We start from the raw sequence: 13,625 nt of genomic DNA, 5'->3' as shown, positions 1-13,625 counted from the left end.
GATGGTGATAGGGCTTTCATATTTCACAATTGTATTTCCAGTTAGGAGACCCTACTTTGGGTACCGATATATAAAATTTGCAATTAAGAAAAGTTTAATCTTCACAATGTTGCCAAACGGGAGCATCTGTGTTTCACAAACACATCTTGTCTTCGATAAAAGTTGTTCGAAGGACGTACATTTTCAAAATTCTTCGGATTCGCTTATGATTTAATCCTTGAACAACGAATACGGCGTTTACATGTTATAAAACAAGCAAGGACATTTACCTCAAGAAAAAATACATACTATAAAATATCAGTACATGTTCATTAATACTTTTTCATGATTTCTCTGCCTTTTACTTTAATAAAGACAAAACCACGCTTATATTTAGCCAAGTCAACTTTATTAACAATGAAATCGAAAATAAAACTACAGACATGATTAGGCTATTTCCTCCTCAGAGTATGACGTAGGGTGCGGCCCGTCTTCCCTGGTGTGAGCGACAGTCGGCCAGGGTTAGGTTGTGAAGTCCAGGGGTCTGGCACATAGCCAGTGTGAATTTACAACTGAAATATAATCAGTTAGTTAAGTTTATACTATATATTTATTCAAATTAATGTACAGGATCTAACAGCAGGCATAAATGCCTATGATCGTCCTCTTCATAGGTAATTATAATACATAAATTAACTAATCTGGAAAAACAAAATCTAATAGTCCTTTCTTTTCAATCCACAAAGACCTGACGTTACTTATCATACCCCCGCTTAAAAAGTGAGAGGGTATACTGTAAACTGTATGTTCGTCCGTCCGTCTACCTGTACGTCCGTCCGTCTGTCTGTTACGCTTTAGGGTACCTATCTCTTATCCACAACTCCTCTTTTACCACTGGATGAAATTTAATGAGACTTTCACAGAATCTTTGTTTTATATTGCCATTGTGCACTTTCTAATTTAACTTTTGATCGGACAAATATTTTGGGTTTTCCAGAGCAAAACATTGACACTGCCATTTTCTCTATAATATCGAAGGGTACCAATCACTTATCCGCAACTCCTCCTATACCACTGAATAAAATTTAATAATACTTTCACAGATTCTTTATTACATAATGCCAATGTGCACCTCCTATTTTACTTTAAGATCTGACAATAATTTCGGGTCTTCAAAAGTAAAACAGATCGAGACTTTGTCATCATAATCATATGGGAGGAGGGGGTATCATTTAGTGAGATCGTTGCTCACAGTAACTCTAATTTTATTAGGTTAAAGGCATTCATAACCTCCAAGTTTTCACATCAAGCAGTTTTACCTTTCTCATAACTTTTGCATATTATAAAATGACATCCTAAAGAAAAATGGGAACCCGGTATGGGACATGTCTTACTTATGCAATACTCTCAGAATGCTTGTTATGCACCCGAATATATCGATTCGGGGCGTATATTGTTTTTGTCCTGTCTGTCTGTTTGTCTGTTTATCTGTTTGCCTGTCTGTTGTCAACTTTAACCTTCGCCGTAACTTTTGAACCGTGAAAGATAGAGACTTCATATTTAGTATAAATACTCCTCTAATTAAGCACTTTCAAGTGACACCAAGGTCAATGATCCTGGTGATCTTGAATGTGACCTATATGCTAAAAATAGCTTTTTCGAACTTTCGCCATTACCTTTGAACCATAGGAGATAGAGTCTTCATATTTGGTATGCATACTCCACTAATTCAGTGCTTTCAAATGACACCAAGGGCAATGATCGTGTGACCTTGACTGTGACCTATATGCTTAAAAAAATGCTTTTTCGAACTTTGTTGCCACCAGGTGCATAGTGTCTCACAAACACATCTTGTTAATTTTAAACGTATTGTTATATACAGAAAGAGGAACCAGTGACTTGTAAGAACTTGTTTTCAATGCTTTTGATTCTTTCCAAAAAATATGTTCAAAAACATCCAAGGAAAACCAACAATAGAGTTTTAGTGGATATTTCAAGTAATTATCAAATGATGTAATGGTAGAGTAAATTTTTGTGTACGTGTCATGTTCTAAACATTCAATTTATTGTGTGGGAGTAAATGCAAAATATGTGTAGTAGTTATAAGCGATTTTCCCTAAGACGAAATTGATTGTTTCCCTCCAATTGTATTCTACCTTAAATCCATTCAGTTCTATGGAATGAAGAGTAAACAACATGCCCTATTTGGACATAACAGCGACAGCTTTATTATTTTGTACAAAGTATATATAATATTATTATAAACATGCATTTCAAAAAGTTCTAGTATCTATCCCCCCATGTATAACTTTTACCATGAAACTATTAACAATCTATTATTTGAAACCCTTAGGCTATTACATCCTCTCACATCGGCCTATCTTGATCTTTGAAGAATAATTAAAAAGATTATTAAGTTACTAGTATTTTTGTCTCATTGTTATACAAGTATTATTCACAAGTCTACCTATCATTGAAACTATGAAAGTACTTTATGTGTTATGAAATAAATGTCCTTGCACAATAACCTTTCAAATAAATTATTTACAGTGATCAATAATAAAAGGTGAATAGCAAAGGGGAATAGCTTCGCTCAGTAGAATACCAGCAGAAACCTGGCCAGGACCAAAAGTTCAAAATTCTGGTAAAAATATCTTTGCTTGTTAAAACTTTTACTCTGTTTGTTTGCCTCCAATATGCCCAGAAGCAGAGATTTTCAAAGAAATAATGCATTTTGACTACAGATTTAACACAGCCATATCCTAACACCATTCCCAGATTTATTGTATTTGGAAGTGGTAACCTCATCATCATAACTATGCAATTAGTTGAAGATTTCAAAGAATTCACATATTTTACTATATTATCAAGAGAGGCTCCCCCCCCCTCTCTCTCTCACTGAGAAACACCCTAGGAACCACAAGTTTTAAAAATCTTGTGTCACAGCCGCAATATATCTAAATCTATGAATTAACAATAATAACACGGCTGGTGGGTTCTTTTCTTTATCTGTTTCACTTATTTGGTAATATAATATAATGATATCAACAAGAAGGTGACCTGTAAAAATAATAAAAATAAATGAATACACTCTCATACATTTACACTCAGACATTTAATTATTTCAGAATATTTCAACTGTTCTAAGTATAGAATACCTATCAGTCGTTTAAGGCTATCAGCTCATGATTTAAGAATAGAAAGGGGAAGGTACAGTAATATAGAAAGAAAAGATAGAAAATGTGAAATATGTAGGTCAGGTGAGATAGAGGACGAATTTCATTTTGTATTAAAATGTCCTCGATATGAAGAACTTAGAATTAAATATATTAAGTGTTATTATTTTAAAAAACCATCAGTATTTAAATTAGTACAGCTATTGAGTTCTACAAATACTAAAGAACTATGTAACCTGGGCAAATTTTTGTATTTTTCTCATCAATTAAGAAATGATGTTCTAAATAATAATTAAATGATATTGTTATGCAATTATTACATGTATATTGTATAGCCTGTACAAATCTTATGTATGAATATTGTTTACCTATGAGATGTAATGTCTCCGGTTCAAATAAAATACTGAAATAAAATACTGTTCTCTTTAATTATATAATTAATTGATAGGGTATTTAATTTATCCAAAGCAACGGTGGTAAATTAATTCTTACCGACTAGACAGATATAAAGTTGTCCTCATTAATTGATGACAAAACATAATGGAGAATGAGATAAACTCTTCCATACTCCTGACTGTCCGAGGGTGGGGTGAGTTAATTAGGGTAATTGGCGCCAAGCATGCGTATTTGGTGCCAAACTAGTAAAACCACTCACACACTTCTCTCACTAAAATATCTACCAATCATACACCTTCAATCCTCGCCAATTTTGACACAAACACCTTTGACCTTTCACACTCCAAAATCAACCAATGGGCATTCAACCTCATGAATATGAATAAACGACTTCATGAATGAACTTAATGCATAGTAAATTCCATAGGACTGTAATTTACTATGCTGTATAGTGATTAGTATATTAGGTCACAGATCATTAATACATTTTAAAATTATATAGTATTTATTATAATATTAATTTATTAACCCTGTGACATTTGTAAACGCGTCTTTGCTCATCAAAAATATACCACTAGTTCCTTTTTCTTCATTACAAGGAGTAAAAAATAATTTTGAAAGAAGTTGTACATTTTTACTATCTAATCAATACCCCCCCCCCCCCCCATCAGAATCACTCACCCTGGGACCATGGACTTCAAAATTTTAAAAGAGGCATTGATTATCATAAAAATGCACTTTCTTTAAAAAGATAATCCCGAACTGAGAAGATTTTAAAAGAAATAATGCATTTTCACTCTATAATCAATAGAGCCCCACCCTAACACCAGAACCCCTGACCTCGAGGCAACGAAATTCACAATTTGGGAAGAGGCACTGTTGTTCAACATAACTATGTACATCTACTTGGTTAGTTTAGTATTTAATACCCATTAGCAGAGAAGATTTTCAAAGAATTTTAAAATGCATTTTGACTATATAATCTAAATGTATATAGCCTCGCCCTAGAACTCCTGACACTGGGACCATGAATTTCACAATTTAGGATGATGACTTAATGCTTATTAAAATCATGTGAACAGTTTGAGTGCTGAATGTCCAGGAGTAAAGAAGATTTTTAAAGTTTGCATTACTTTTAGTGGTTTATAGCCCAACCCCTCAGGACCAAGGGGGCAGGGTCCATACCATTAACAATTTTCTTTCCACTTCACCCATGGAAGCTTTATGCCAAATTTGGTTGAAATCGGTTGAGTGGTTGCAATGAATCTGAAAATTTTTAAATGTAAACACAAGACGGCGGACAACAATGGATAGCAATAAGTAACCCGAGTTTACTCAGGTGACCTAAAATATAATGGCTGAGGTTTAGGACAAAATCCTACTCTGAGAAAGAAAGAAGAGGAATTTGGCTCTGGTGTGAGATTCATCTTCAAAGGGGATCCTACCCTAGAGTAAACTTTCCAGGGGAAAGCTCGCTATGGGGGAAATCCTACTATACAACACCGGTACAAAAAGTCAAATTCATCGGAATTTCAACCATGCAGCAATTGTTACCACGCGAAAAGAAGGGGCGGAAATCCCCGTAAGAAAGTGCATTTTCTAAGTCACATTGATAAACATGAGTGATTATATTATCTCACGAAGACAATTTGTTTTGTAAAAGAAAAATTAATCGTGTGAACAACATTATATCTATTTATAGTCCGTTCTTCAGAACAAAAAAAAAAAAAGTGCCTGCGAAAAACATGCACATCATCGCAATAACAACTTATCAATTATTTCAAGAACAGCTTTTAATTTTTCCTTAAAAATTGTTTTGTTTGAAATTGACACCCAGGGGGTTTCAGATCTAAGAGGGAGGATATTATATATGTAATAGGATAAATTAAAAATTCTTAATAAAATGTTCAACGAATACATGTAGTGAAAATATGTAAAAAATGTTTCCCATCGACCAATAACCCTAGATTTGCTTAGAAGTGCTCTTGGCTGTGCATATTACTAATTAATTATAATGGCCATTGAAGAATTCATAAAAACTACTGTTAGTTCAATATACTCGTATATTTATTTCAGGAGGAGTCATTTCAATGAATTTGAAGCATTTCAAAACAAACAATAATCTGATTTTGGTCAAATGACGAATAATCTCTTGTATTTGATTCTGTTGTTTACATTTACATGTAAATGCAGTGTGTTCAATACGCGAGTTTTGAGATTGAAACTCTCCTACATTAGAGGTGCAAAAAGTATACATTTCAGCATTGAGGTGGGACAGGTTGTTTCTGTATACAAACGTGCATAAGTAAATGAACGATATTTATGGCTTTTAAAATTGATTAAAAGTTATACAAAGATAATATTAAGCAGCGATGCAATTGATGATTTTATCAAGCTCAACTATGCATATTTACAGATCTACTTTCAATTATAGGGTACTTGAAAACGAAAGAAACGTCGTAGTCTTTGTAAAAAGCAACCGATTTTCTTGATTGTACAAACATTTTCTTAAAAAGTTAGTGGGTGCTTTGAAGTTATAATAAGGAAAAGAATCAATGGTGTCATTTAGACTGCCGACGTGTAATGATCAGATGCATTTGTACCGTATTTATTAGAGGTCCGTATCTGTTCCCTCGTCTGAAAAGTCTCAAATCCACTGATATTTTCTTTTTTGTTACGATGTCTTTGCTTTAAAAATTACGCCTTTACATTAATTTGGTTATTCTCGAGTTGTAAAGTACATCCTTACAATGATGTTGTTATGATAAACCATTATATCGACGGATCAATGTATCTAATATATAAATAACTGTCCCACCTGTCTGTTCACGCAGCAACGAAATTCCCCTCCTCAACGAAAGAGCGCGCCAAGGGAGATAATCTCGAAACTTGCGTATTGATTTATCTTGGCTTTTAAAAGTGTTAAGAATACTTGAATTGATTTAAGGAATAGCTGTCTTATTTTTCGATTTCATGATGTGATCAATCGACTGGCTTGCGTGACAATTTGCATAAACGCCGAAGGCGTTTATGCATAAAATTATCACGCAAGCCAATCGATTGATCATCGTCATGAAACTGAAAAATCTGACAGTTATTCCTTATATTTACATGCTTTGTCCCGCCCTGCGCGTGGTTTTTTTTTTTTTGGAACCGCGCCAATACATTGATGGGGAAATAAAGAATGTTTATAGGCAAATTCTAATTAAGAAATAAATAACAAGTTTATAAACTTCAATGGGAATTGAAGTGGGTCGGTCACGTGATCAAATCCTGTGAAGGCCTTCGGCCACTTCAATTCCCATTGAAGTTTATAAACTTGTTATTTATTACTTATATAATTATACATTTGAGATGGACAACTGAATATTAAATTAAATATATCCGGATATAAATATTGCACTAACTGGTCGCCGTAGATTTTTGTCAAAAGTACGCAATTTGTAGGCTGATGCAAAATAATCCCGGAATCTTCCCTTCCGATTCGGGGCATTTTGATACGAAACTGGAGCTGAATTTTTTTTATGAGATGAAAAACAACATGTAAACCTGTTGTATTGACCAGCTTTATTAAAATTTAGGGCGTGCTGATTTTTCTGTACACTGTTAAGAGTGGGGAGTGATTAGGCCCTGGACTAGATTTTCAAGCACCTGCTCGACTTCGACCGAAACAAACTTGCGTGCCTTGCTGGATGGCTATGTATTTTTTGGTACTAAAGTCTTTATAAAGAATGGTTTTACTAGATCTGAAAAGGAAACTTCTCAGAAGTTTGTTTTGAATTAGGTACATCTACTCAAACTTGCGCATTTTTGGTAAGAATATATAGCAGAAATTAATACTGTTGTGACACCTAAATCGGCTTGAAAGGCGGTTACGCTTCGAATTCGTCAGGCTAAGAATTCTATTTCGAAGGAAAGATTTTGTTAAAGGATACTTGTGATCAGTGATAGTGAACAGATTCTTGTCTGGGAAAATTTTTATTTGTGAAAATTGATAATTATTGGGGAAAAGACACAAGAAACACATCCGAGGATTGATGATAAAAAGTTGGAGGAATTTCGGTCGCCCGAAAGGGATGGATGGATACGATGGATTGAGACACTTGTCCGAGCCAGTTAATTTGCAATCAAGTATTGAATTTGATCAAAAACATTCAATCTACGATTTCAGTAACTATTAAAAGTCATATTTATGATGATTTATAACACGTACGGAGACACTGGCGACAGCTTACATTGAAGTACGAGTCGACAGCGCCGATCGAGGTGTATCTCAGCTGTTCGTGGTGTGATTGCAATGCTTTGATATTTTCCACCACAGATTTACATATTATCGTGAGTAGACTTTAATGAAAAAATATAGTTTTAGCCTATATCATGAAGATTTAACTTAAGGTCTAACAAAAATAAGGATAAAAGTTAGAGACTTTGCAGCTGACAAAAGTGATATAGGTCTACAACTTGTAAACAAAGGCTAGTTTCTATCGGTAAATTCTCTATGTACACAGGTTTAATCGATCGCCAAAAAATGTACGAAGTACTTGTTTACGTTGTAAATAAAACAATTATTCCACTTGCTTATTTTGTTCATTTTAATACATGAAAAGCAAGTAATTTTATGTTTATAAGTAACGGTAGATATTATTGCGCCATGTGATTCGGTCATGTATTGACCTCTGACCTCTTACAAACTTCATACAGAATTGAAGATATTTTCTCTCTGTATGTTTATATAATGGAAAGATACCACAAATGTATATATTTTTGGATACAGTAAAAGGCAAAAATATAAATACAATTTGAATATATCTTTTCTTTATTATTTTTTAAATTTTTACTGATTTAGTATCTACTTTTCTAAAGCTGTTAATTACAATTTATTTAACGGAAACGGTAAACTTTCTACTCTACACGTGAATTATTAACTGGAATTTCAAAATTACTATCATTAACGGAAGAAAACAACACCCACCTGTTTTGATAGAGTTTAAAATCACTACCGCAAATGAGACTGATTTCATTGGTGCAAGTGATAAGGTTGGCGTTAGCACAAACAAGCTGCATTTCAAAGGACCTCGTTGTCGTCGTGGTGCCTTGCGTGGTAACGGCTGGGGCGGCGGTGGTGACTGCGGCGGCAGTGGTGGCGGGCACGGTCGATGTCTGGGGGCCTGAGTGCACGTGACAATGCCCAACTTGCTTAATGTCTATGCTAGGATCCACACATCGAGCTTTGCCAAACTGACAACTGCGATAATTTAATTATAGAATCAATATAAAAATCATTCAATAATTTAATAAGAAATGTATATTTGTTCCTTTAAAAGGAGAGCTCCATATAAAGATATACAAAAATGATCAAATTTTAAAACTAAAATATGTGAATTTTTTCTTTGCCAAATGATAGCTGACAGCTAAAAATACTGTATCTAAAAAAATAAGTTAAATCTGGTGGTTAATTTGGGATTAATTTGTTGATCCACTAGCCTCCTTAACTTTCATATATGAGCTGTGGTACGCAGTCTTAAGAATTTCTCCAATCTCTCTATGATACAAATCTTTGATACGTAAACTCAAATCAAGCGAAACTTGGTTGCTATGTGTCATGGTTACAAAAGCAAGACCTATAATTTGAAAAAATGCATATTCAACGTGCTCAGAGTGCTTTAGTTTACTTTCGCATCATTGTGATTAAGTGGCAATAATTGAAGGCTTGATTTCTTAAATGCAAGATAAATATGTTTAATGAATCATCTACAGCATATTTACTATGGAAACAAAGTATTCAAAGGTAAATTCTGTTCTATTATTTTTATAAAGTAATACTGGTTAACAAATTTTAAAGGTGTTGGTGTGGTCCTAATTTTCAAATTTCAAACAATTCAAATTAAATTCTTTAATTCAGTTATCAATTCAATTTTGACCTCAAACCAATCTCTAAAAAGCTAGCACAGTGTTAGTGTTAAATATGGATATAAAGTAATCAAAATCGGACATTTTCCTTTCTTGGTAATTATATATAGCAACAGTGTTGTTTTCTTCAACACATTTAGAAATTTATTTTGCTTCGTTATACTCTGTTACCATGACAACCATAAAGTAACTTACAAAATAATATTGCTAGTATCTACTTCCTAAAGGTCAAATCTTTTTCTTAAGTTGTTGATTGAACTTTTCGGCTTTCAAATGTATTTAACATGTTCCCATGGTTACCACTTACTTAGATATATACATGTAATAAACATAGTTGTTACTATGACAACCAAGACACATAGCAACCAAATTTTATTCGAAAAAAAAAATAACAAAGTTTCATCAAAATCAGTGACTATGCATGACAAGGAAGTCAAAAGTGGTTTCAGAGAATGGCTTTTGAATTGTAGGATTTCGATGTTTTTACGTCAAAGAACAAATGCATTTTTGTCTTCCGCTGTCCGTCTGTCTCTCTGTCTGTCACCTTTGAACAGGTGGTGCTAGGGTTTTATATTTCACATTTGCATTTCTTGTGAAAAATCCTTACTTTAAGTACCAACATATTTGATCTGCATTTGAGAAAGCTTAACCTTCGCTATGTTGCCATACGGGGGCATCTGTATTTCATTTTCTTCTTTGAAATTCTTGAATTAATAATTTATCTACAATGTCTTCCATATGAAAAACAAACAAACAAACAAACAAACACTGATGCCCCCGTATGGCAACAAACGAAGGTTAAACTTTCTCAAATGCAGATCAAATATATTGGTACGTAAAGTAAGGCCTTCTAACAAGAAATACAAACATGAAATATAAGCATAAGCAAATATAACCCTAGAACCACCTGTTCAAAAGTTATGACCAAGATAAACGTTTTTAAAGGTAGGTCAAACTCCGGGGTCAAAGTTGTTGGTTTCATAAGAAAGGTCATGTCACAAAGATTACAGGAAGTATAAAAGCCCTAGCCCTAACCGTTCAAAAGTAATTGCAAAGGTTAAAGTTTTCAAAACGTACTTAGGTCAAACTCCAAGGTTAAAGTTGTTAGTATCCAATGAAAGATCTTGTCACAAAGATTACATATGTGAAATATGAAAACTCTAGTTCTTATCGTTCAAAAGTTATGGCCAGGGTTAAAGTTTTTTGAAATTAGGTCAATCTCCAAGGTCAAGGTCAAAGTTGTTGGTATTCAATGGAAGGTCATGTCACAAAGAATACATAATTGAAGTATGAAAGCCCTAGCTCCAACTGTTCAAAAGTTGGCAAAAATGGCCAAAGTAAAAGTTTGGAATTTTGGTGTAAAAGTGTTTCAAACTCGAAGGTCAAGGGGTCAAATTTGGTGGTACCCAAAGAAAGTTCTGGTCACAAGGAATACACCTGTGAAATATGACAGTCATAGCTCCACTAAATCAAAAGTTATGGACAAGATTAAAGTTTTTGCGGACAAACAGACAGACGGACGGACACGACAAAAACTATATGCCACCGAGACTTCGTTTATGGGGGCATAAAAAATAACGTAGAGTTAACGTTTTATTAACAAAATATATCCCCGGTATTTTATGACTATTATGGAACCATACATTCATCCTTCATTGAACAGTTGGTGCTAGGGCTTTCATTCTTCAAATGTGTACTCATTCTAACAAGATCTTTAAAAGAATATAAATATTTTTTGACCATGACCTTAAAGTTTGACTCACTTTTAAAAACTTCAACTTTGGCCATAACTTGTGAACAGGTTGAACTAGGGCTTTCATATTTCACATGTTTATTCCTTGTGACAAGACCCTCCTTTAAATATTAACAGGGTTGACCTTTTTCCCTTGACCTTGGAGTTTGACTTATATTTGATAAACTTTAACTTTCGCCATAAGTTGCCATACGGGGGGCATCATGTTGGGAAACCCCATGTAAATTAGAAAGATGAAATTGATTGGTCAAATCTGCTCTAAAACATTATCGAATAATGATGTCCCGCGTTAAATCTTGGGTGTAATGTTAATAGAATAACCTATATGTACATCAACATCAATGATAGGATATTTGATTTGATTGATTGTATGTTGTTTAACGTCCCTCTCGAGAATTTTTCACTCATATTGAGATGCCGGTGGACAGCTGCAAATTTTGTCCTTTACTCGGCCATTGAGCAGTAAGAGGTCTTTTTCGTGCCACCATCTAAAGCAACACGGGACCTCGCAGTCTCATCCAAAGGACCCGTCTCCACGTCCGACAGTGGGATTCGAGCCCGCAACGTAAGGATCAACTCCGTACTTCGCGACTTTAGAACAGACGCTCTAACTAATGGGCCACGCGGACGATTATTTGGATTGTGATGCACAGTTTTTAAAAGAATAATTATTGCTGAACTATTTCAGTCGTTATTCTACTAGCTGAAAGGTATTTTATTTAAAACTTGTTTTTGAAATCGACCCGTGTAAATTCGGGCTGACGTTGATACCCTTTCCTTTTTATAAAGGTAAAGATAGTGAGATACTCTGGTGAAATCGTGGATATTCAAGTAACACCCAATACATTCTTAATTAGTAAACTTTGAACAAAGTACGTACTAGTTTTCGTAATGGACTCCGTTAGTGCCACATACAGACTCATCATTTTCTAGAGGCGTGTAGTTGTTGCAGTCTATACCTAGCAGTTGATTACATATTGCTTGTGGATCGATACATCCGGTGGAAGTTAAAATCAGACCTTCAAAAGAGGATATTTGTTTATTTAATTCAAAAAGAAAAGAAAGAAATTGCGATCAACATGCATTCTGATCATTACAAATTGTGACTTAGAATTATTTAATAGACAAGGTAGCCATAGTGCATGAACGCCTCGTGAAAATATTAAACAGATGAACTTAATATTAAAAAAATATGTTGTCCATTACGGCAACATATTTTCATGAAGTTAATCATTAAAAAATATGAGAACAAAGTTAATAATTATAATTAAACATAAATAGGCAAGAACCGCAAGAAAATTAAAAAAATATTTTGTATTTGGCAAACTTATATCATATGACACATGGGGCAATCAAAATGGCAATAAAACATTTATAGACATTTTAAGGAATCTAAAAGGTACATAACTAATAATAGCAGAGTTTTCGAAAAATTAACATACCCAATAAAAACACAGATTCTTTGGTGATCATAATGTGTGGCAAAGTGTTATCTTATCTATCGATGAGTGAGCATTTGACGAAATTCTAATCGTTATATAAGGAATAACATCACGATATGATAACACAGCAAGTCTTCAAAGATATGTCTGAAAGTCTAAGACATTAAAGGCAAATTTACTGTATATGTATGTTCCTCAAGTATGGCACACTTCAAATTGTTTGGCTAACTGATGCGGTATTATTTGCAAGCAAGTCAAAGGATTATTATCATGCTCCCACATTTCTTTATCTATATAGGAAGTAAGAACAATAATATTTAAAGAATAATTTAGTTTTTTTGTTTTGAAACAAACAAGCAAAAAATCAAAAGCAGTTATATTTTTAACTACCAAAAGAGCGGTGCCATTGCAGGGAAGGGAGGGATGGGGTATCTAAGAAATTTAAAGCAGGTTTGTGATTATTTTTTTTCTTCAATTTTTAAGACCTTAAAGGGACATGGACCCAGTTCCAAACGATTTTTTAAAAACCAGTTTTTATATTTACAATTCCTATCAGGTATTACCTAATGATAAGCAAAAATTTGAACATCATTTGTTGATTAATAACGAGATACAGTACTTGACGTTCTTCATAATGGAAACAAGGCGCGTGCCTTGTTTTTGTTAACATATAGAAAATATCATATATACTAGTATAACAAATGGAAATTCAGCAAATCACCAGAAACTGTTTAATCGTGTTTAGAATTAACTTCTTCATTGAAATTATCTGCTTTGAAGAAACATATATTAGTATATTAACATATCTAAACAAAAACATGATACGGACCCTGTTTACATAACAAAGGTTTGGAGCTCTAAATCTGTCTTGTATCTCGACAACTGAAGTTCAAATTTTGATGATCATTATTAGAAGACCTTCGTTTAATATTGTAAAATGGAAAAATAAATTTGAAAATTTTAAGCTGA

The 13,625-nt window shown here is 33.7% G+C and overlaps 1 protein-coding gene across 1 annotated transcript; it reads right to left on the bottom strand.

Moving 5' to 3' along the window:
* Positions 1-366: 366 nt before the first annotated feature.
* Positions 367-12,742, bottom strand: LOC134239830 (four-domain proteases inhibitor-like). The gene is made up of 4 exons (XM_062721962.1): positions 12,657-12,742; positions 12,095-12,233; positions 8,524-8,796; positions 367-551 (listed from the first exon to the last, which is right to left on the bottom strand). The coding sequence occupies exons 1-4, from the start codon at positions 12,685-12,687 to the stop codon at positions 443-445; spliced, it is 552 nt and encodes a 183-aa protein (XP_062577946.1). The 5' UTR covers positions 12,688-12,742; the 3' UTR covers positions 367-442.
* Positions 12,743-13,625: the final 883 nt, after the last annotated feature.

Source organism: Saccostrea cucullata, unplaced genomic scaffold (assembly GCF_032062105.1).
Source record: "Saccostrea cucullata isolate Sc308-1 unplaced genomic scaffold, CSIRO_AGI_Scuc_v1 ctg4396, whole genome shotgun sequence".
Taxonomy (NCBI): Eukaryota; Metazoa; Mollusca; class Bivalvia; order Ostreida; family Ostreidae; genus Saccostrea; species Saccostrea cuccullata.
Note: the sequence above shows the minus strand (reverse complement) of the source record. Positions and strands in the feature narration are given on the sequence as shown.